Consider the following 25042-nt stretch of genomic DNA (forward strand, 5'->3'; position numbering starts at 1 on the left):
CATTCACTGTCATCTCGAGATCAAGATGGGTGTAGCACTCCTGAAAGTAACACCATTTTTCTCTAGATGCATAGTCCATGCTTGTAAACATTGATTAAAACATCTTGGATATTCATGTGTTTTCTTGCAGTTTGGCAAGAACAGTCAGAATTCAATGCATTGATTAGATCAATTGATTAAATCAATTGGAAAATAAGAATTTTCCAATTGTAAGGCAGCAGCAAAAAAAAAAAAAAAAAAAAAGGAAAAAAGGACAACTGCTTTTATCCTGTAATATATGCATTTGCTGAACTCAAAAACAATTTTCTGTGACTTCTGCTAAAAGTAATAGAAATATCGGCTGGACCTTAAGAAATGTGAATACAGCAGCAGCTGATAAGATCTTCTTTTCTTAGTGGTGATATAAAACATTTATACCATATGGAGTTTTTGAAAATACCAAGATAAATCCAGGCACTGGATTATTGTGCATTATGGGAGTCTTCATTTGAGGGCAGAGCTGTACATTGGGGAGATTCTTCATCCTTGCTTACATGCAGTTTATTTTTATAACTGGAACTCTGTGTAGAACCACTTTTCTTCATATTTTCATAAGCCTACAATTTGGAAAGAGAAAATAAGTGATATATTCCATTTTTTTTAAATGCTCTGCTTCAAGAATTGTTTTCTTCCAGTACTTGTAAACCTATCTTCTCTTAAAGCAGAGATCCCTGCAGACCATGGAAGAACCACACTCAGACCTGCCCAATACATCTCACTGACTCTAAAGGCAGCCCATACAACTATCTAAGTGAATTCGATCTTATTTGGCCCCAAAGAGCAGGTTTGTGAAAGGACATGGGATGGCAAATACTAATTTTGTTCTAACTAAAATGCATCACCAAAACTGCTCATAATTCCTCAAAGAAACCAGTAGCCTCTTAGTGTTACCAGAGTCTGCTGACATTGGTAATGTCAGCAGCTCCTGCCCAGTGCACAAGCCCCATGYATCCGTCGGGAGCAAGAGTAGGAGAAATGATCCTTTATGGTTGACAGCTTCTGGCAGCCTAACAGGCTGCCAAAGGTTAAAGGCTGCAAAGACCAGTGCTGTTTATAATCTCCACATGCCAAAAGGTTAACAGGGACACTGTGTGCTGAGAAATAGTGTGGCTAGACTGGAGTAGAAAATCGGGAAAGAAATCTGTGGTTTTGAAAGGAGCTATTTGTCTTCTTGAAGGAAATGTGGGTCTAGTAAGGACACAATACTCAGATCCTGTCTAGTTTTTCACCTTCCAGTCAAAGTGTAGTGGGGATTACAAGACATCAGGACCATTTTATAAAAAGAGTCCAGATCAGAGTTTATTATGCCTAAGAAAAATAAGAAGAAGAGGAAAATGTTGATGTTAAATACATGGCTTTTCTGGACCCCTTTAGCAAAATCTAACTAATCAAAGTAGGGCCAGGATGATCAAGTAGCCTTTCTTTMCAAGTTTTAAAGCATTTTTCAGAGAAGGTGGCAATCTCCTCTGTTGATTTTATTTTTTTTTTGAACCAGGGTATTGTGTATAATAAATAAAAGGTCACAAAAACAGTGACAATATAAACCTTAATCCCAAGCTATGCACCTTTCAGAAAATATACTCACACATCTTTGGTAGCATAATATGGTCGGTTCATTTTAAATCCACTTCAAATTAATTTGTAGAATCTTTGGATCATTGGCATCCTGGATTGGTATCATTGAATGCCAGGATAGGGATTTACACCTACCAAAAATACTGGAGAAAATGTGTTAATTCAAAAGACAGTGAAGATGAACTGAGTTCTTCTGCTGTGCTACAGAACATATTCAGAGAGAATATTTCCCATAGCAATATTCCATACGAGCAGACATCACTCTTCATTATGAAGGTCATTTCAAATAGGGTTTCAGGAGCCATCCATTTAACAGGTAAGTGAACCTGTGCAGACAGGGGCAAGAATGTCAAGTCATATTTTGACATTGTTTGATGGCTCGCTGTAGTTCTCACTGCTTGAAGAGAATCCAGTTGTGTTTACTAAGTGAAAAGCTGAGCCTCTCTTAAATAAGCCCTTTAGATTTCCTATATGGAGAGCCATAGGCACTTTCAAGAGCAGTTCTTTTGATTCGTATTAGATGACTATTTAAGAAAGAAAAGAGCTGTGCTCTAAAAGAGCCTATTTCACATCTCTGACTTGCAGAGTGAGCAGCTCAGATGGAGATGTCCATAATGTGCTTTCTTATACGGAGTATCTGGCATACCCCACACAAAGTTATTGTGTGTTTGTTATTGTCCCTTGCTGTAATTATCTATAACAGTAAATACTCTACAGCATTTCATAACAAAAGGAAATAATTTCTTTGGCTCATGGYGTCATGCAAAGTTCTACAAATTCGTACCCCTTTCCACTCCAACTGCCTTCTGAATGAGCAAGCTGGATGGTCCACCAGTTGCTCATGGCAAGCCATGGGGCTAGGGCAGAAGGAAGAGTGTGATGCACAGTTCTTGCTCAGGACCATCCATGCCTAAAATTGCAATCTTGTGTTTGTTACACAAAACACGGAAGTTTAACTCAAGCCTGCCAGTGTATGGCTCTTTCCCCTAGTCTATATTTCACTAAAGTGATCTGCTTCTKCCACCTTTCTGTTAAATTACTTGCTACCCTTAACCATATCAATTTGGACTCAAGAAAGACCATTCCTTTGGCAACTTGATATGAGGAGCAAAGAAGGTCTTCAAAAGTGAGCACATTAAAATCCTCTTTGTCATCCATTTGTCTGTCTGCGTGTTTAATTTCATCTATGAAAGATAAACAGGAGAAAGATTTTTTCATGGGCCTCCATACTCTGCTTTCTTGTATTAACCATTGAAATAGTTTTTACATGATGTTACCAAGAGTAACATGACTAAGAGCATCCTTTTTCTTTTCAATCTTCTGCTCAGACACTAACTGAAATAAAGCACATTTTTATGCTCAAATATGTTGTACATTATCACCAGAAATATAAATCTAAGGTTTTAAATGTTGCTGAATCCTTCTCCAACAAAAATTCTATCAGAAGTAAAGAGATACAGGAGCCTCCTGTGTCACTGAATCTAGTCAAGCTACATCAATATTATAGTAAATACAATACTAATGGATATAACAAGTAGATAAAACCACTATTCATCTCCCACCTTCCCCCAAATACAGCACAACCCCATTTGATCCAGAAGCCACATTTATGTTTTGACTTGGTTCTGTGTTTCCAAAGTCATCCTCTCTACACAGAGTCATATTCACACTATATTCTAGTGGGATTCCCTTTCTGGAGAAGGTGACAGAGTTACCAGTGTTATATATAGTTGATAACATAACCAATAACTGTAAACTGTTTTACAGTGAAAATAGCATTATCAGAGAAAAGACCTTACAAGKGGATGTGTCCGCGTGGAATGCTGGTTAGGTCACTTTCTAAAGAAAAAATTTTTTTTTTCAGATGAAATATGATGATATAAATATTTCTGTAGGTGGGATCTGGACGTAGCTGGAAGCATTGTTGTCCTATCCCATGAGAGTAAGCACACATTTCCTGCAGCTCTCCAGCCTAGGCAGTCATGTCTTGAGAGTGCTCCACAAGGCAGCATCAGCCACCGTCTAGAAACTTGCTCTGTGACTTCAACATCAGTCACGATCTAGTTGTTTGCTTTTCTCTTATGCCCCGTGTGTCTTTATAYGACAATATTGCTACTCACGCACACCAGGGAAACAAGATTACACTGACAGCTTTGCTCTTTCTGACTCAATGAAATTCTCTGGCATGTCATGGACCAACCCTGGGTAGAAGCCTGAGACCTCCCGTTCTGTGAGCTGCTGGACTAGCTAGACTGGGAGTTCCTAGCGCAGGAGTTATCTGTATTTGTACATTGCTTTAATGATATGAGAATAACAATTAAGTAATGATAATAGCCTGTTACTTCCCTCCTAGTCCTTCTTCATGCAGTTCTTCTTATCTTCATTTTATTTTTATGCTTGGTCCTTTTGAAAAGTTATCTCCCTTTTCCAACATTCTGTCCCCTCTTTTTTTTTTTTCTTCTTTTTTTCTTACTCTTTTCATTTTCTTTCTATTCGTCTCAATCATTTGGTCTTTTTTTCCATTTCTTTCTACAACTTCACACTTGGATAATGAATAACATTTTCTTTTCTGTTTTGAAAATATGATTCTTTATGTGAACAAATTTATGTGGGTGTGAAGCTACTTTGCTCTGGAGGTGTGTACCGAAGCAGCTCCATCTTTTTGCAAAAGCTGATGCCTCTGGGTTTCAGGTGAGGATTACAAGGAAAAAAATGAAAAAGTAGTTTCCATGGCTGCATCCTGCAATTCCTATTGTTGTGAAATTTCTGCTTAATGGGTGAGGCCCTTGTTTGAAACTGTAGAAAAGAGATGCGTATCCATCATTCATTCACCATTCCACACGTTGCATGCACAGTGCTTGCATTTCACCGGCAATGATCATTGCGCTGTCAGTTAGCTAGCCACATAAATATATTACCTTGACTTCTCTTTTGCCATCTGTAATCATCTTGAGAAAATCTATGCTAAAACATTGGCTTATGGTACCTGACAGGCTAATGAAACTCTTTTCACAGGTTGAACCAGCAGAATTGTTTGCGCAGCACTCAACAGTGAAGGTTGTTGCTGTCTCCTTTTTATCTTAAGTACTGCTTGAAATCCATGACCCCAAGGATCTCATCTCTGGCAAGAAGTTCTGAGCCTCTTCAGTGATTTTTTCTGTACAGATGAAATAGAAAGGAGTCCAGTTCTGATTTGTTACAGGTCAGTTTTCATTTAGTCTGAGAGCTCACATGCAGTCTTTGCAATGAAGTCAAAGGAAAGAAAGTTATTTACTTAAATKAATTAAGTTCAGGACAGTTCCTCCAAATCCAGGATGGGGCAGGGTAAGTGTCAGAAATGCAGGAGATCTGCTTGTATGCTAACTGCATGGTGACTTTAGGTTTCCCTGCAATGAAAAAAAAAGACAGTTTCCATCAACACTTCAGTGACTAAACTCACTGTTTTTATATGGTAATGTTATATCTGTTAAGACTAAGTTCTTCCCTGTGTTTCCAAAATAACCCATCCATATGCGAGTGTCAGGACTGGCACAGACCTCAGCCCCTCTTCTTCCTCCAGACCCCGAGCTTTGGTCTGTGGGATGCGAGTGTGGCTGAGCCAACAGGAGCAACCACTTCTCTCTATGATCAGCCAGAGCAAAACAGTGGCTGAATCAAAATTAGAAGTCCTGACTTCTGCTTTTGCAACTGAGAACAGCCACCRTGCCCTGGGTCTCTGCCAGGAGCCAAGTGCTGTGTGTCTTGCTCATACAAAATGAGCATAGGGGATCATGGTGTTGTAGATCTTTAGCCTGGAACAATAATAAGATGCTGCAGTTGGTCAAAACTAAGATAACCAAGAACACTGGAGAAAGCTGCTCATGTCTGCAAGTCATGTTCAGGAGCATATGGATCCTCCTGACATATGTATTCTATGTCACAGGGTCTGCAGGCTGTATTTCTCAGGCCTCCTAGGTTTAGTGGTTTTCTTAAGAAATGTTCATTTTCTCATTGTATGACCAGTTTCTCTTATTCTGTCCTCATTGTTGATGACAGATTAAAAGAAGTAAAAAGTAAAATAAAATAACTTCTTCAGATTTGGTAAGGTTAGTCTTCCTTGGCATTTCCCATTTCATTTACATAGCTTTATTATATAAATTATAGAAGAAAGCAAGACAAAAAGGTGACTTTCTTCATGTCTGCCCTGCACTTCTGAAATCCATGCAGTGGTGCAGGAGAAGGGTGCTAWGTGTTCATGAGTAGTACTTTCTGGGTTGGTCATGGATGGAGAACAGGCTTCCTATGTGGGGTTGCGTGACCTTAACACGGGGCTCCTGGCTAACAGGATGTGTGATGGAGACCACATCCCCAGTGCTATTTAGCCCAGTGCAATATCTGGTCTGAGACCAAGTCTGGGACTGAGATGTTCCTGTTCCTCTTGCTCTCCTGTAGCAACACCTGGGATCTCTCTGCACTCACCAGACAGGCTTAACACGTTTGCTGAGAGGCTAGGGTTATTTTGTCTTTTAAAAACCAAGCCCCAAACTTTSTCACTGAGAGTTCACATCTTATTATATTAATTGAATGGATATCTAAGGTGACTTAGTTGTATGCATTCTGCTAGGCTGTCTTGCTGCATTCTGACACGCAGCACAGGATGCAAAGAGTATCCCAGGTTTTCCCACAGAGAATATGGGACTTGATTATTAAAGGTACAGTTCAAAGCACTTAAATGAGATATATTAGGAAAGTTCCTTCTCSACGGAGAGGGAACCTCCACAGGGAGGGACCTGGGAGTCCTRGTTGACACCAAGTTAACCATGGGGCAGCAGTGCCCTCGTGGCCAAGAAGGCCAATGGGATCCTGGCTGCATCAGGAGGATGTTGCCAGCAGGTCAAGGGAGGGGATCCTGCCCCTCTGCTCAGCTCTGGTGAGGCCACCCCTGGAGTATTGGGGRCAGTTCTGGGTTCCCCAGTATAAGAGGGACATCAGGCTTCTCGAGAGGGTCCAGCGGAGAGCAGGAAAGATGATTAAGGGAACAGAACATTTCTCGTATGAGGAGAGATTGAGTGAGTTGGGYCTGYTTTCTCTGGAGAAGAGAAGGCTGAGAGGGGATCTGATTAACATGTATAAGTACCTGAAGGGAGAATATAGGGAGGAAGGGGCCAAGCTCTTCTCAGTGGTGGCCAGTTACAGGACAAGGGACAATGGGTGTAAGTTGAAACCCAGGCAGTTCCATCTCCATGTGAGSAAGAACTACTTTSCTGTGAGGGTGACAGAGCCCTGGARCAGRCTGCCCAGGGAGGYTGTGGAGTCTCCTTCTCTGGAGATCTTCCCAACCCGCCTGRCTGCCACCCTGTGCCCCGTGCTCTGGGTGTCCCTGCTGGAGCAGGGGGTTGGACTGGGTGATCTCTAGAGGTCCCTTTCAACCTCAACCCTCCTGTGGTTCTGTGGTTCTGTGATTCCTTCCTGTTGATGAAAACAGATATTTAACTGAATGTTCAGATACTTAAGAATTTTAGATTTTAAAAATTTAAAAGATTTTAAAAAACAAAACACAACCTTATTCAATATCTAATCAGAGATCACTGTGGAATCTATTTTATTCACCTCAGTCCAAAAGGGATAAAGAAAGGAATATCTAATTACATCTCCTCTGTTGTATGACACAGCAAAAGGTAAAGTTATACATGTGGGAACCACATATTAGTTCTATTTACATCAGTGGCAAAATCCCTAGTGATGGACACCAAACAGGTCAAGAATTCCACCCCYAGACTTTGCCAGAACTTTACAAGGATTTTTTTTTTTGCACTTACTTCTTACATATGAAAAAGTGATTTTTTCATCATGACTGTATCATCATTTTCTGCATAAAACACCTATACCCCAGGCTGATGCTGATGGTTGCAGAACTTGGAAGAAATATTGTGGTGTAAAGAGAAGGAAGGACAAAAGGAAGGACATTTTCTTGAGCATGATATTAGATGCAATGAACACTGCAATGAAGGTACGTTTGAATCAATTCAATATCTTCTAATGTAGAATCCAGACTAAATTATTTCTTATTAAGCAATAGAAACTCCCAAATGTTACTGTCTTAGTGAAAGGATGTGGNAAAGGATGTGGTTTTTTTTTTTTTTTTTTTTCCTGCAGTATCAATTTCCTTCTTCAATTTGCCTTGTAGTTCTTGGAGTTCATCTGGGATGTAAGGTTCTGATTTTGTATCAAATCCATTGGAAGACAAAGTCTGTGATACCTCCTGGCAAAGATGTTAAGTGCGGCAAAGGAATCAAATGCTATGCTCCAAAAAAGATTTTGATGTGAGCTTCTAGACTACATAATAAATAGTAATAGGAAATAACAACGAAACAGGGTCTTTTATAAGATCAATTTCTTTGAAATGAAAGAGCTGATGGATACTCAACCTCTTAGACAAATCACCACTGTCAAATATTTCTACAAGAAGAAGGACAACTTTCTATTAGCCCCTATGACCTTTGGCCAGGTGGATGGTGGCATACCAAGACCAAACCATGTAGAAAGAGGCTTGTGACAGTCAAAATGATGGAGGCAGAGTCCTAACGAGACTATGGAGACTGTTAGAGAMAGAAGTCTCTGGTCTGAAGGATTAAGCCCTAATTAAATGATCACAAATTCATTTTATGAAAATTGTTCCTATTTGAAAACATTAAAACCATAAAGGGATATGGGATGACAAGCCATATATTTTAAAAAGATCGTTCTGTGTATGGAAAGTAATTTGCTCTGAGGGAAGTGAAAACCAATAGTACTCTAAAACACTGAGACAAAAAGAGCACTACAGAAAATYCTGAAGGAATCTCTGATAACAGGTAGGTACACCAATAGAGATGAATTCTTGGAGTTAAAAACTAAAGAAGGAAACAGTTAATTAATGACATTTAATATGATCTATAGTCAAGAGGARCAATTTGATACAGAAATAGTAGAAATTGAAAAAGAGAAAGAAAAAGAAATAGGTTATGAAAGGAAGAAAGTAGAGTGTTGGGACACAGGATTACTCAGAAGAGAACCAAAATATGTGAAGTTAGAATCATAATAAAGGCGGAATCATATCAACAGCATGATGACTTTTTTTTAGTGTTTGTTTTGAGAAACAAACTGCTGCTCCTGATGATATGATCAAACTGAATGAAATGTCTACCCTTACTCATCTTTGTCAAATAATATAAGTCTGTAAAATGCTAGTATTTAATCAAAACAGGATMGCTATGGAGGGTAGCTATGTATTGACTAAATACTAACCAATTTCACGTACTTTTTTCCCTATTGTGCTTATCCATAAAATCGGTAGAATGATATCTACTTAGCCGCCTACACAGGTATTGAATTATTTAGCTCCTTGAAAATGCAAAGTGCTAAATAAATGCAAAGTATAACTACTAAGATGAACATTAAAATAACATTTTTAAAAGTCAACACCTAATCAAATGCCTAATCAACACCACGGTCCAAAGGATGACTGAGCAGCCATCCAGATCAACCTCAAGTAGCCTCCAGGTCAACCTCAAGTGGTTAAGGAGCAGGATCCTGGTACAGGGCTGGAATAACACAGGAGTTGCCACGCTAGGGAGACCCGTCTGGACTTTTCCYTGTCCGGCAGGTGGTGATCACCACTCAGGGAAGCAACAGTCATTTCTGTGCTGAAAAAGCTGTCTGAGGTGACTCATAAATTCCAGACTCTGCTGCAACTGCATCTTACTGATTAATTTGGGTTACTTAAGGTATTACAGAGTTCTCAAAATTGTTATTGTTGGCCCATTACATAGCACCTTCTTCTTCTCTGGATTGAATTTCCACGAGCTGCCAATCATCCAAGCAAAACTCTCTCCCACTCATTCAGCGAAAAGGCAGTGCAGACAGCTGCAAAGCAAATAAACCAGGCATTATCAGCTAGGCAGAGGTATGCATTGGACAAGGACGAGCAAGTGCTCATGGCTGTCTCCTGACTCTTCATTTCCAAAATCAGATTTGAGCACAGAAGCAGAGCTACCCAGCCCACATGAGGCATTGCAGATTAATTAGCAACACCCACTTATCAACGCTATCAAAGTTTGCGGACAGCCCTCACTTTATCAGCTAGGACGGAGTTCCTGTGTCCATTGCCAGGAGATGATAATTTGCTAATCTGAACTGAGTTGTCTCTGGACCATGTGGAGTTCTGACCCCAACACTCCACCTGATCCAGATGAAAAGGCCAGTCTGTTGTAAGGATGACTTGACAAGCCAGTTGATAAAATCAAGTATTCTGAAACTGTAAGGAAATAAAACACAAAAAGTGTTAGCAAGACACAGTTTTAAGCAAATGATCAGAGATATTTAAGAATATGGAAAGAAAGAAATCAGAGTAGACACATTAACTGCCTGTCTCTGCCTAATTTTTAACTGAAACATTAAAAGATCATCTTGGTTCTATTTTCTTCAAGGTGGATAAAATTGGTTACCTTGAATGCTATGGGACTACTCTTAAAGAAACTCTGAAGGAAATAATTAGATAATGTTATCAAGAAACTTGAAAGCCTAGGGAATGGAGAAAACATTAGCCTCGAACAGGATTCATGCCAGAACTTCCATCGTAGGAAGCAACAGAAAAGGTTGATAACTAACAGGTTTATTGAAAACATGTTTTGCAAGAGCGGAAGAATACATGACCTGGGTAATTAGCAGAATGATATGTTTCTGTGGCACAGAGATCTACAGAGGGCTTGGGAAACTGCAGGGCCTGGGACTGGATTTTAGCTATTGGAAAGATACTGGGAACATCGTTAAGAACAGGATGACAAAAGGGGAACAAAATGAACTTGGGTTTCAGGCAGCGAACTGCAGAAGAGTTGTAATTGCCAACTGTGTCAGGGAGAAAACAAATGGTAAAATGCACATAGCCTAAAGGGGTTGCGAGATGCATAATTTATATAGGGATTTATTGTAACATGGAGGGAAAAAAAAGTGATTCTCTGAAGTGTTATTGAAAGCCAAGTTCATCTTTGAGTATCCTTTGGTAACACTGCTATATCACTTGGTCCATGCACTTATTAAACAAATGAGTAGACATATGAAATATGAACAGGAATCGATTCAAAAGAGACAGAAAGAGGAAACACATTGTGAAATACTTGAGTCAATGCACACTTTGTTCACATGGAAAGGTTTTTGGGGAAAATAGCCACATATATCTAATGGCTGGATATACTGTAGGGTGAACCTCGAAGCAAAACTCTTCTTCACCAATTTCAAACTCCTCTCTAGAGTCACTTATGTTTATAAACCCCTTTTCTGGAAAAAAAAAGACATAGTTTTAGTTATTGCAACAAAAAAAAAAAAAAAAAAAAAAAACCCCAAGCTCCAAAACCACTGTATTAAAAAAAACTACATTACATCACAAAAGGCATCCTAATTATCAAAAAGAAGAAAATGCTTCAGAATAGGATTGAAATGATGTTATTGCATTTAACTGCACATCAGTGATCTGAGCCCATGTAAAACATGCTGGAGTTGCAGATTTGCTCAGAGCGAGCCCATCCAGCCAGTTCTCCCTAGCCCACCCTTCAGAGCTACTGAGCCAACAGTTCTATTGCTTTGCTTTAGGTATGTGTTCTGGGTGGTAGCACCTGCATCTCCAAGTTTTCCTGTAAGAGGGAATGAAATCATGCAGCACCGCCAGCATAATCAGATATTTCCTGGAGCTGTTTCTCCTTCCCTGAAATAAGCTGAAGATTTTGCCAACCTTACCCAAAGATTTTGCAGATGGATCTCACAGCTGTTCATAGTATTTATCCATCTAAATTAGAAGTATTTGATGGAAGACAACAGAAACATGGAAAAACATGAAACATCTATCAAATCCTAAAATAGACTCCAAAAAAGATGTRCTGCAGTAAACTCTGGAAATGTCTGTCACTACCTGTTGAAGGAGCTTAGGTCACTGCTGGGGCTAGGTGACTCATGGGGTGAAATGAATCCCACCCAAAGAGATGGATCAGCACACAAAAGTAGAAGATGGCCTTTCTAAAGGCCTTCTTCAGTGGGGTTAGGATTAGCTCTGTTAAAATCACAGGATAATGTAGGTTGGAAGGAACCGYTGAGATTTGGGTATCTCCAAGAAAKGAGACTCCGCAGCCTCTGGGCATCCTGTGCCAGTCCTTAGACAGCCTCATGCTGAAAATCTGTACAGCAGAAACACTGCTGGACTGCTTTTTATTTTGATTTTATTTCCTTTTGATTGTAACTCTGTATAATCTGKCACATTTCTTCTTTAACAACTTGTTTGGAAAAGTACTAGGCCGAAATTCCCATAGAAACCACAAGAAAAGTTCAGTATTTTAAAACAAGAAGCAATCCCTTTCATGTCTATTCTCCTCTTGTTCACTGTTGAAGACTTAATGGTTTTGTAATGTGGAGCTTCATCTCCAAAAACTCTTTTGGACCTTGTTTTTCCAAGCAGAAAGTCATCTGGACTGATGTACTGATAAACACAACCTGCAAAGTGTAAGGGCTTCTTCTTCAGAGTGCATAGAGAGACCTGGAATAGGGTATGATATTTCTTTCCAAAAGAGATCAAGGAAAAAAAAAAAGGAAAAAAGCAGTTTCTAAAGCAAATGGAAAATAGTACATTTTATTGCTTGGCTGATCTTGCTTTTTTGGCAGGTTTAAGTGGTTTTCTATCATTGAAATAGTAAACATGCTTATTTAGTAATGATAGAGAGATGAGCTGAAATTCCTGAGACTGGAATTAAAGCTTTCATGCCATTTGTTTGTTTATTTACCTTTAAGCTGAACACGTTGGCATATTTCTGTGTAAAGATGAGATAGTGTTGAGACCTCTATTCCCTGCAGATGCAGAGTGAACATGGGAAGGGTAGACATGAAGGGCACTGCAGCTGCAGCTGCAGTTGTTGGCTCTATTGAGCTTTCAAGTGAGCCAAACACTCTGTGTAATATAACCAGCTAAAGAAAAGAGATAAGCTGGTGAAACACCAAGTAGCAAAGAGGAAACCAGAGCTGTCTGTCTGCAGGGCATTACTAGGCATGGGAAGACCATCAGTCAGCGTAGTTGTTGGCCAAGTTCCTTAGGCAACGCAGAGTATGCCAAGTAGATGAGGTTTTCTCTTTATAAAGTGACTTCCTCACCATTCCTAGCRAAACTAGGTCTGATGACTCATGGATACTGATAGTTTAATTTTAGGGCAAAGTTGCTATGACTTCCATCTGTCCAGCCAGTGGTCATTTCAGAGACTGCTACTCTATGATAAAGAACAAGTGAATGAAACTCTTATCACTGTTGATCATGAATCCAGAGTGTCAGCACAAATTGAYACCAGTCAAGGGGTTGATTAGTACATTAGGCCAAAAGTTGTGATGCATCAAAAGTGTTGCATATGATGGTCCCTTTTAACCTTGGAAAGGAAAGCACCACTGATAACTAGGCATGGCAATATTCCCCCTACCTTAATCTACCATGTAAGCCAATAAGCATTTTTTTTCCATCAGCAAAACCAATAATCACTCACAGACTTTGTTGGCATAAGGCATTTTCAGGGAGGGTACAGAAAATCACCGTGGTTTCCTAGTCAAAAAAGATAAGGCAAAATTGTATACTGCTGCCTGAAAAATAAATGGTACATTTAATTTTCAATGCCTTCAGTTACAGGTGGCATCACTGGGAAATATAAGCCTCCAGAGGCAGAGATTCAAACATCTCCCATCAATATGATATCTACTCAAGCTAGTTTAGCAGGGATGCAAGAAGTAAGTTTATCTGAGCTGTGGCCACCAGTAGGAAGAGAGGATCTTGCACCCTCAGTAACACAGGGTGGAAAGTGAGTGAGTAAGCCCCTCAGTAACACAGGGTGGAAAGCACAGGGTAGAGGTTCTGGTAGGTGAGCATAAAGGGGAATGTGGCGGGAACAAGTGGTGAGGAGATAACTGAGATCATGACTACAATTTTTCAAAACTCATCTGTACTAGTAGAGTCATTGAAGGAGACTCCTGTCTCATGTTGTCAGAAGTCACTTATTGTTCCAGACTGTGGACAGACTAATACAAAGAGCATTCATAGATGAAAATTCAGGGCAGATCAAGCATTTTATATCACTGCCCAGCTCCTGAAAATATGTTTTCTGCAATGATTTACCTTCAAATGTTTTTATCTGTGCTATAGTTGCCTCCATATAGGTTTGAGATCGTAGATACCTTCAGAGAGGAGGGCCACTTGCAGGGCACAAGTGGCCTCACCTGAAGGAAAGGCATGAAGAAAGCTAGAATGGCAAAGTGACAGGACCTTGTTGTGTCCAGGGACCCCCAGGAAGCTCTGGGCCACACACCCCTGTGGATGCTGGAGTMACCCACAGAAACTCCTGGAACTACTGAAAGGAGTCCAGTGTAGGGCTATGAAGATGATCAGAGGACTGGAACATCTCTCCTATGAAGAGAGGCTAAGAGAGCTGGACCTGTTCAGCCTGGAGAAGAGAAGGCTGAGAGGAGATCTTATTAATGTGCAGGAACATATTAAGCGAAGGCGTCAAGAGAGCAGCACCAGACTCTTTACAGCGGTGGCCAGCAACAGGTCRAGAGACAAYGGCCACAAACTGAAGCACAGRAAATTCCATCTGAGTGTGAGGAAAAACTTCTTGTTTGTGAGAGTGACAGAGCCCTGGAACGAGTTACCCAGAGAGGCTGTGGAGTCTTCTTCTCTGGAGATATTAAATATCTGCTTGGATGTGATCCAGTGCAAGGTGCTCTGGGTGTCCCTGCTTGTGCAGGGGGTTGGACTAGATGATCTCTAGAGATCCCATTCCAGCCTCWGCCATTCTGTGATTCTGTGAAATGTGAGGGATATCCCAACCTGCATTTCCAGAAGTAACACTGAAAGGATCACTAGCTTTCCTGAGAGTGTCATTTCAGCCCCCTTCTAAAAGCATTCTCTTTAGGTAGCTGAATAATTCAGCTGAGATTAATATCTTGGCTTCCCCAGACTGCCAGCAAGTGAAAAAAAGATTTTATCATAGAAATAATTATAAACAAATGCTTCAAAGAACTGACATACTGAAAACAAAGCAAAACAACAAAAGGACAAAAATAACACTTGGGGTTGGAATTACTTAAAACTGTAATCAGAGCAGTTGGACTTGGATGTGCTGTAGAAGAACAGGTGTAATGTTCACTGTCGTTTCTTCCTGCTCCTGAAGCAAATACATTCTGGATCCAAATGGCTGAGTAATCTATTTGATAGTCTAACCCTTCAAAATACTGATCCTAGTTTTCAACAGAGGTTTGTACTTAATCACTTTTTAGTAAACAATATTACATATTGTAAAATAAACCCTTCTTATCTGCTGTAGTTCTTTGTTTTCAAAAGAAAAAATTAATTCTGAAGCTATAATTACGATAAGCTGCTCTGCATCTGATGAGCAATGGTTCTCCAGCTTTAAGAAGTAAAGATAAAAGTGCTGCATGTCTTTCACTTAAATCTACAAAATAAATATACAACCAGTGAAACCACTTTTAYTGTCTTTGCAAAAAAAAGTACTTATTTTGATCAATATTTTTTCTTCCAACTTTATCGATTACTATATTGTAAAGAAACTTAGATTCTGGAAAATTACTCATTAAATATGAAATYAGTAAAYTTGGTGGATTTAAATGATATATTCACTGCTGGATAGATTTGTTCCAGTGATTACAAATGAAGASTTTAGACTGRGGAGCTTACTCAGATGAGTAGTGCWACTAATTCCAATAGTRGGATCCACCTCATATGAAAGTAAACCTTACAGGGAAGTTACCTATTGTAAATAGGCTGGTGCATTCTCTGCCCAGCTCATTAGTCGCACAACACCATATGTATGCATGAAATAATTTATTTTCCTGTAATCCATGTTGTACCTCCTGTATGCCATGTRTTTTCCCAGTTCCTCCGCTCATTTTGTTAGGGCAACTGAAATTACAAGCCTAATTATTCATTGACTCATTTGGTTAACCTCAAGCAACTGAATTTGAAAAATCCCTGAGTCATAAAAATATGCAAACAATAGTGGGAAAAAAGGATCTTACACAGCTGAATAAAAAGGAACCAAGAAAGGCAAAGAAAAGAAAATAATAACGTCACAGCTGTTGAATGAAAGATGATAATTTAAATAGCAGAATGAGTTGAAGTGACATGTRTATGGTCAGACTGGGTCATAAATGGTAATTCTATGGCTTAAATCTGGAAAATAGTGAAATCATACATTGGGTTTTCACAGTATACCTCAGGATTAYTGATGGTGGGGGTTATTGCAAATGTAATGGACTTACATGATCCAGATCCTTCAACTGTTACAATGCAGAGAAAAGTACCATCTATGCTCACTGAACACCTTCAAGGTTGTCTTATCTGAATTTATTCAAGCTTATTTACTGCTTGTTTGAGCACATTCCCCCTCTYAATACATACTCTGGTTGTATATGTTCACACATACTCTGTTTTTAAGTGAAAACATAGTGAAAAAATAATTTAGCTAGGAATTATATGCTTTCTTGTAACATMTACATAAGTGTAAGACACTCCTCTTTTCTAAAGTGTGAAAAAGTGCACACGAATGAGACATATTTGATTTATTTTAGTCATATCAAAATGTTGGAATCTGGAACAACTTTTTCTAAATGAAGAGCGGAATGTCTCAAAAAGAGCACAAGAGACAAACTTTCTAAAAAATTATGCTGCAGCACTAAAAACTGGAGTCACGCAGGCACAGTTTTTCAAACAGCTGTTGTGCAACAGAGCAGAGCTCACTGCTCTCCTCCAAAATCTGACCCATGGCTCTTCAGTTCACAAGACCCTCTAGTTTGTTGAAAGCTTCCCCTTCTTCAGAATATGGTAAGTTTTCAAAAAGCCTCAATAAGGAAATAAATAGACATCTTACCTCGCTTCAGGTGTTTTGCAAAATATCTACTCCAAAGATGGTTGGGGGTAGCTCATACTGTATAATATCTCGATTTTCACTTTTCCTGAAATAGGGTTTCCCTGGTTTCTCTGTCAAAAGTCATGCAAATGACTAAGATTTCTTGAAATAATTTCAAAGCAGAATGTTTTACTCAGTAAATAGTACATTCGTCTACATGGCTGTAATTTATTTCATGTGATTTCAATGCTCATGGAAAATAAAATCATTCTGCCCTAGGGATATTGTGGGTTGGTCCGAAAAGCATCTTGGATGGATTGTTAAATATTCATCTTCCTTGATATCAAAGGCCTGCCTCTGTACAARAGGGGGGAATCTGGAGGCTGCTGCTCAAGTTCCAGCTTAACTTCTGGTAATGATCAGATTCTCTATCAGGCCTCTGCTACCTAGAGGTGAAAAGTTTCTTAGGTCACTCCCAGTCCTCTGACTCTGACAGAAAGTTTCTTAGGTCACTCCCAGTCCTCTGACTCTGACAGACTCATACTTTAAGTAAATGTATACAAAAAACATAGTGCATTAAAACTGCTAAAGATCTGATCTAAAATGAAAACTATAGAGTTTATTTTAAAGTCAGCATACAGTGAAATGACGATTTCCACCAAGAGGGCCAATATTTTTTTTCTTAGTTTTGTTGCCTAAAAGGTGAATGCAAAGGCACAATGATACTTCCAGCTTTTGAATGTATTTGTTTGCTTATTTCTTATAAACTGGGCCTACAATTTTTTTTGTTATTGGTGTTTTATTATTTTTTTCCAGCTGTAGAGATTCACATCTCATCTAACCTGAAGGGTTTGATGAGAGATGGAACTGGGATATTAGATTTGCAGAAGCAACGAGAATGAGATCCAAGCAATTGATATAAAAAGATTTTAACCGAGACTGTTTTGAACTATCTTATTGGCACATGTGGTCACACTTCTTACTTTTGAAGTCTCACTGATATGGTAGAGTAGGTGTATTTTTTGATAAACATTTAACATAGTCAAAAAGATGTTAAAATTAAAAACAGGGCTCAAAATAGGCCTTCAAATAAAGTAAGTGACACTTCTAACATTTGAGTGAGAAAGAAAAAATCAAGCATAAATGTCTTAGAAACAAGTAAAAAGGAATGAAAAATTTGGATTACTGACATTTTATTAAAAACAAGGCAAGTTACGCTGCTTATTAAACCTGTCTCTCTTGAAAGGTTTGGTCCTAATTACTTTGCCAGGCTTGTTACCTGTTTGAATGTTTTTTTGTTTGTTTGTTTGTTTGTTTTAATTCAGCTATTTATCAGGAAATAATATGGTATTTCTCCTCTTCACAGTATGTCAACATGTGTCTTTTTAGTTTTAAGTTCTTGCACACCTCTGCTTAAAAGGAGAAGACTCATCTTTGTTGTTGTCTTTGTGTCAGAGATGTCTCTTGGGTGGTCCTTAAACGGTTCAACTAAACTGGCCCATGCTGTGAGTCTTTCAAAAAGTGACAACTAACACATGCTCTGCTGTGGCTTCCTGAGGTCAGCAGTTAAAATATGAACTTCTTGTGGACCTTCGTGCTGAGTAGCTGCCATGCAAATGCTCTTTAACATGAAAACCAAAGAGCACATCCCAGCCCAGGCTGCAGGAGAAAAACAGACCAAAACCARCCCAACAGACCAAAACCAGACCAAAACAACCCAAAACTACTGACTGTCCTGAACCATGAGTAAACCCTTGAGCTGAGCAGAGGGACCATGTCTCTCACATTGCCCCAGGGTCACCTCTCACCATCCCAAAAGAGTGCGACTAGGAAAGACTGCGCCAGAAATGCAGAGAGGAGAAGTGTTACAGTGGGCAAAGCGAGACCCAGAGTKCTGGAGGCCAGGGAATAAACTTAATCTGATTATTTTGGTTTAACCTGATATAGAGAAGAGATCAGCAGCCAAAACGGTGAAAAAAAAATAGGGTAAGATGCAAGCAAACAAATCCAACTTGCAATATTTAAAAGCATAAAAAAGTCACCCTTGATCTGTCCTTTTTGGCACAGAATGAGATCTCTCATAGGAGAGAAGGGAGCTGATGCACATTCAAATCTTTATATACTCATCTGCATGTTTTATTGATGAGTGGAAGTTGTTTTTCATGTGGCAACTCAACTCAATCTGCAGTTTTGACTTCAGTCATTTAAGACAAATCCAAGTCTATGCAAAGCTCCTACGCAATTTCCTGTGCAAATCTAGGCCAAGGAGGTGCTCGCACTTGAAACACAGCATGTGAGAGAGGTGCCATGTGATGCAGGAGGTGAGAGACATGGGCAAGAAGGCTTGGGGAAGACAGAAGACTTATTAAGAAAAGAGCGAGCTTTAGTGAGCCTGAGCCTCTCCCCTTGAACTTCCTAGTGGATTGACTCCATTCTTCTGAAATATACTTACTTCGGGCAAGAACAGTAAATATTATTGTGTAATTAATGTTTTCGCCTATGACTCAGAGAGTGTGGTTTCCAGCCCATGTTTCTCTGTTTTTGGGAAAAATCCAAAGATGTAACATACCTAGAAGACAGAAAATAAAGTTGGTTTTGTTATCTAGAAGGCAGATACAATCAAACAGTTAGCATCATGCTTGGCAGCATGAAACTGTTAATCAGAGATACCGGTATTCACTATTTACATAGTGCCCTTCAACTAGAAGTGTTTTCATGAATTACCCTATAGTACAAATGACACTTAAGAAATTGCATCACTGGTACCCAAGCACATGCTGGGTAGTCCTAAGGTGGRTGGATTTCCTGAACTTAGGACAGCTGAGGGAAATGCTTTACCTACAACCCTACCTTCTGTGTCCTGTTGAGGGAGGGAATGACCCAGCCTTGGGTTTCACTTCAGTTGTTTTGTTGTGAGAACTGGGTTGGTGCTGCTGGCACCATTACCAGTTTGCAGTGTGACTTTGCCAAGTCAAATAACTCTCCATGCTTCTCTTTCTTTGACTACAAAACCAAGTKCCTTGCCTCCCATGCATCCTGCAAAGTTCAGACTGATCAATGTGAGTAAAGTCCCTGCAGATATCCATGTTGCAAAATAAATCCCCCACAGAGTCCCACAGAAAACATCTCACTTGCATCCTTAAAGAAATGATCTCTTTAATGCTTTTTTATTCAGTACATCCTTTGACTTACCCGTTCTCTGAGTCCAGTGAGGGTTTACAAGTTTGTTTCTCTTTGAACAACCAAAAGCATGAAATAATCCTTGAAATTTTCAATATCACTCTCAATTCAATATATTCAAACACATTGATTTCCACATTTTTAATTGGTTCATAGATGTTCTCTGTTCCTTGAGAACTCAAATAACAACCAAGATCTTCCAAAGTATTAGAAATCTGCAAGGCAAGAAAATACATTGCTATGTATTACTTAGATGTAAATAGATATATTTTCATATCTAAATGTTTTCTGGATTTTTTCTGGAAAAAGCCTTCATAGTTTAATAATTCCCACTAATGTCCAAATCATATCAGGATATATCACTTTAGGATGTAGTTTCTACTCTAAATAGAAATTACACTAATATAATGTCTCCATCATATGATCACTTCTCCTTATCTGTTTTGATTTTTTTTTTTTGTTTTTTTTTTGTTTTTACTTGCAAAGTGGAAATGTATTTTATACAGANACTAATATAATGTCTCCATCATATGATCACTTCTCCTTTGATTTTTTTTTTTTTTTTTTTTTTTGTTTTCTGTCCTTTACTTGCAAAGTGGAAATGTATTTTATACAGACCACATTATGAATGTTGGTGAAAAACAGCAAAAAGCATCGTACCTCTGGTGGAAGGAGTATGTAAAAAGTCAGAACTAGAACTGTCAGTCCAGAGAAAACCAAGAGATGTTCACACATATGATGGGAGCGAGCATACTATTTTCTTAAACTTAAAAGAYAATTGACACAGCCTGATGGAGGGAACCTATCTATGACACCATCCATTGTTTTCACTCTGGTTCTTACATATCAGAATTATTTATTATTTGCCCAGCACTGAGGAATATCTCCTAAGACTGTCTCAGAACATCAGCCCTCAGGAGATATTTTAATCGTGAGTCTCAGTTTCTTGATAATTCAGTTGTACACTGTCTCTTACTGATCTTCTGCCAGTTAGAAATATGTAGTCAGAAGAGAAGAATGACATTTCTTAATGGATTACTGAGGTAGCTTTCGTGTCTAAGCCTGGATTTAGCCCATGCAGGGATTTCTGAGTGTGTGGAGAAGAGAGGGAATTTCAGCTTCCCAGTCATTCCCAACAGCTGTTGCAAACCCACTCTTGTGTCAGCAGTTTGGCTGGGCTGTGTGTGGTCACCACTTCACATCATAGCCTTCTTAATCCCCACAGATCATTTCTCTTTTAAATGAATATAGTTTTTTTTTAATTGTTACATTTCAAGTATTTTGAAGGCTTGATATAAGGCTTGAKGTGACACAGGGAAGCAATTGGAAGTTCAGTTTTAGAGAAAACTTGATACGTAGATCTAATCCAAAAGGCACGCATTTCCTTCTAACTTTGCAGATATATTTGATCCAACTCTTTTTATTTTGATTATGACATCCTCGTAGCCTAAAGGCTCAGGATGTTGTAACCTTCTGGGAAGGTATTTCTGGAATGGTCAGCACTATTTGATAAGTAACTCATTCTCTATTATTTCACCTTYGGAGATACTGATGTCTTTGGTGTTCTTGAACCTTCATTCTTCTGGCTGATAAACACACATGTAATCTTGGATATATTTTGATTCATTGCAGAAGTGAAAGTTAGCGCTGTCACAGGAACTGTAAAACAGAAGTAGAAAACAAATATAATCATCTTTAACCCTTTGGTCAGGGAGAATCATTTTAGTTGAAATAAAACACAACATAACCCTATAAAGGTTATACCTTTTTTAAAATACACAAAAGGAGTGCATAAGCATACTGTGTGCATTTCCAATCTCTGTTTCTGTGTATTGAAACTGTGTGAAAATGGTATTCAGGGAACCTCTCAAAAGCCTACTTTTTGGAARTATGTCATAAAATATTACAGAAAATGTCTAAAGAAAAAAAAATTATGCACAGTCTGGCCAGTCAATCTCAAGTGGCAGCCACCAGCCTGATTTGCCCTGATGGATGGAGCTGATGCCATTTGCCTTATACAGAGGGTGGCTCAGAGGCATGATCTCCTTGACAGGGCTATGTAGGAGCCTTTCTGCAGGGACCACAGCTTGAAAAGTCATCACTGAGCCTTAAAGCAACAACAGAGTAACYGTGTCCCAACTAGTGCCTATAAATAAGAGAGACAGAAAACTACAGAATTGGCTGGCTGAAATGTGTGTTTTCCACAATCCCCTAAAGCCAACCCTTAACTGTACAAACAGACACCAAATTAGACAACAACATCTCTCYGACTTTAAAAAATCCTGCCCTTGGATTTTGTTTTTTTCCCCTCCCCTCAGCTCTTGAGATGACGGGGTGAAGAGCAAGGAGCAGAGCTGAAAGGAAGAAAAGGGTAAATGTATCAGGACATGCTTCAAGGAGGAAAGCAATGAGGCCACCTCTGCAAGTGGTGGAGGCAGCAGAAGTGGAGAAGGAAGAAGAGTTCCTGCTGTCTCTTTGAGATTTGGGCCTATTGGAGCTGTTTGAGCTCCAAACAACAGCTCCTTCCGGCTCTCCTGGCAAACAGGCCTTACGATTCAGTCTTCCTCATTCAGGAAGCTATCACAAATGTAATTTTAGATACTTAATAACATCAGCCTTCCAGCGTGTAGACAGCCAATGAAGTAGATGTTCTTGCAAACCTCCAAAGAAAGTGCTGTCCCCCTGTGAGCTGATCCCTAGGAAAGGGCTACCTGACTCCTTTCTGGAGGCCTTCAAAAGCAYCTCTCTTCCTTCTTTGATGATTAGGATAGTGCAGATACTTCCTAAGGCAGTGAGTGCCAGTAGGCAGCTGAAATATGAATGAGCATTAGGTGTCTACACAYGAGTTTGGGGTCTATGCTAAACATACATACTCCACCCATGCAAGTTGSGTTTCCAGGCTCTCTCCCCATCCTTTCATTAAGTTCCTCTCAGTCCAGCTTGTTCCAGGTCAGTTTGTGGCCACTTTAGCTTCCTTACATTTTAAATGAGACTGTTTAGACCTAGCAGACTCACAGTCAGGGGCTCAGATGATGGAAACCAGCTGAGATCCACTGATTTCAAGGACACACGAGCTGAAAATAGCTGCAAACATGGCCCCAAAAGTTCAACTCTCACTGTCTATTGAGCACTCTCTCACTTCAGCTTTCTGATCTGAAAATAGMTCTAGTTTCTGATCATACAAGCTGAGCCCATTTATCTTTGGCATTACTCTGCTCACAGCAGTCCCTCCTTGCTAGGAGGATGCCTACTGCCTCAGGAGTAAAAGGCAGAGCTGCTTAAAGATAAAAACCAATGGGGAAGATATTTTCTACTAAGATGTAGGCAGAAGCAGACAGATGTAGCAACCAAACCATGAAAGCAACATGCAAACTAGGTGTTTGATAAGCTGGAATTGCATCTGTAGAGGAGAAGGTGCTGGAGTACATGCTGGAAAAGGGAATAGTAAGAATCCTGAGAAGCTAATGGATTGAGGAGATAGGCAGAAGAATCTGTATGAGATGATACTGAGTGSTCTAAACTTGTGTAGATCTTGGAGAAAAATATATTATACTGACCTAGAGGAAAATGACAACATGCAAGAGCATAGAGCAGAAATGAAATCAAGGCTGGAATTGCTGAGAAATAGCAACAATCCAATTCACCATCCTTATCCTTCAGCCACTAGCTGGCCTGTTCGGACTGCTGAAACTGCCTGCGAGTTGATCATCCTCCCTAAAGCCCAAAGTAAGAACTGCAGGGTGATAAGATATTTCCACAGAGTCCTGGGCAAAGAAGATTAAATCTACAACCTTCATAATCATATCTAGCATTGCCAAGCTATGGAAACTAAACCAGAAACAAATTGCTGCCTGTAAGAACTGTTTATTCATGTCTACTTTTTTTCTTCATTATCCTTTTATAGGRTGTACAAAAGTAAAAGCAGCAGGAGAAATCTTGTTCTGACTTAGTATGACAAACTTCCAGGTGCCACAAACTCCGGACTTCATCAAGGATGGCAGGCACATGTATTGGCAGACGCCTGCACGAGTCAAAAGGCAGGCTGACATATAGCAGCCCTGGTGCTCAGGAGAAAGGYGTAAATCCACTGGACAGATATCAAACAAGATGCTCTTTTTTAATCTAGTTAAGCCGTCAGATGGTTGGCCTAACAGAACTATTTTTATTCTCAGATGGGGCAGTGACTAAAGCAGCCTTTGAAAAAGTGAGAAAGTCACTGCAAAATAGGTTAACAATCTAAAGGAAGAAGTTACCAAAAGGAGAATGGCTGAGAAACTGGAGCATTTTGAAAGGTGGAGAGAGAACCTTTTTCTTCACCAATGCAACACGTGCTTGCATTCAACTCAGTGTGCTTTGTATTTTAAAGGGCAGTCAAACCCTTCTTAGGTACAGAACATCTTGCATGCTGCATTACAGGTCAGGAGATTTACAAAGAGCAGATTTTGTTTCTTATTTGACTTCTGAGTGTTTTTTTTTTCTCTCTCTGAGAGAATCTCAGAATCACCTTTCCAAAATCATCTTCAGTATCACAGAAGGTAGAAATATTCTTTTTTTCTTTCAGGAAAGCAACACTTTTCCCACAATCATGTGCTGCCAGCAACTCAAGGTTTTAAAAAACTCACCAGAAGTCCCTAAATGTGGCAACACTGATGAGTCTGATGCACATGAGTTAAATCTAAGATAGTCACATCTTTCAATGTATGGTCAGTCCCATGTCACCCCCGAAGAAATGATCCAGAAGGCAGAGTTTCACTCAATAAATATATAAATAAATAAATAAATAAGGGGAAAAAAGATAACAAAATAGAAGGAAGCAGGACAGGTAGCAAGAGCTGATCTTAGCTGTTGAATTTCTACCTTTTGCCCAAATGTTATTTCTGTCCAGCAGAACTTTATTCTCTTTGCTCACTCTTTAGCACATTGTCTTTCCTAATCCTCTTCATCATTGCAGCTTAAATATCATCATGGGTCCCAAAAATGCAACTCTTGTGAGAGTTTATTCTCACATGATGATGCAGGGGTAGAAGATGTTGCTCTGTATTGAAGAAAAATAACCTCATTTGAACAAGGTTTAGCAAACTTGCTAGGTGACAAGGTGCCTCTGCAGCAGTTCATGATAGTTGTAAGACTGGGTGGGAAATGGCCAGGTCAGGACTCGTCATTTATCTTGTCTCACCAGTGCATTACAGTGAACATCATGCAAACTGATTTGATTATTTAGAGTCATGTTTGAGCATGCTGGGGATTTGTGAGGGAAAAAAACAGGAAGGAAGGAAGGAAGGAAGGAAGGAAGGAAGGAAGGAAGGAAGGAAGGAAGGAAGGAAGGAAGGAAGGAAGGAAGGAAGGAA

The 25042-nt window shown here is 39.5% G+C and overlaps 1 protein-coding gene across 1 annotated transcript in view; it reads right to left on the reverse strand.

Moving 5' to 3' along the window:
• Window positions 1-461: 461 nt before the first annotated feature.
• Window positions 462-25042, reverse strand: part of FLT3 (fms related tyrosine kinase 3) — a 26080-nt gene continuing 1499 nt past the window's right edge. The window contains 23 exon segments of the mRNA XM_026049814.1: window positions 462-596; window positions 1627-1757; window positions 1820-1940; window positions 2662-2798; window positions 3177-3313; window positions 3469-3526; window positions 4601-4779; window positions 4889-5000; window positions 5288-5292; window positions 7420-7563; window positions 9802-9889; window positions 10765-10908; window positions 14733-14886; window positions 14955-14993; window positions 14995-15101; window positions 15417-15568; window positions 16536-16595; window positions 16597-16645; window positions 18967-19054; window positions 19056-19083; window positions 19707-19909; window positions 21232-21353; window positions 22406-22503. Of these exon segments, the coding sequence (XP_025905599.1) occupies window positions 462-596; window positions 1627-1757; window positions 1820-1940; window positions 2662-2798; window positions 3177-3313; window positions 3469-3526; window positions 4601-4779; window positions 4889-5000; window positions 5288-5292; window positions 7420-7563; window positions 9802-9889; window positions 10765-10908; window positions 14733-14886; window positions 14955-14993; window positions 14995-15101; window positions 15417-15568; window positions 16536-16595; window positions 16597-16645; window positions 18967-19054; window positions 19056-19083; window positions 19707-19909; window positions 21232-21353; window positions 22406-22503 (2491 nt within the window).

The sequence above is a fragment of the Nothoprocta perdicaria genome, unplaced genomic scaffold (assembly GCF_003342845.1).
Source record: "Nothoprocta perdicaria isolate Ctin4 unplaced genomic scaffold, notPer1 scaffold_62, whole genome shotgun sequence".
NCBI classification, from domain to species: Eukaryota; Metazoa; Chordata; class Aves; order Tinamiformes; family Tinamidae; genus Nothoprocta; species Nothoprocta perdicaria.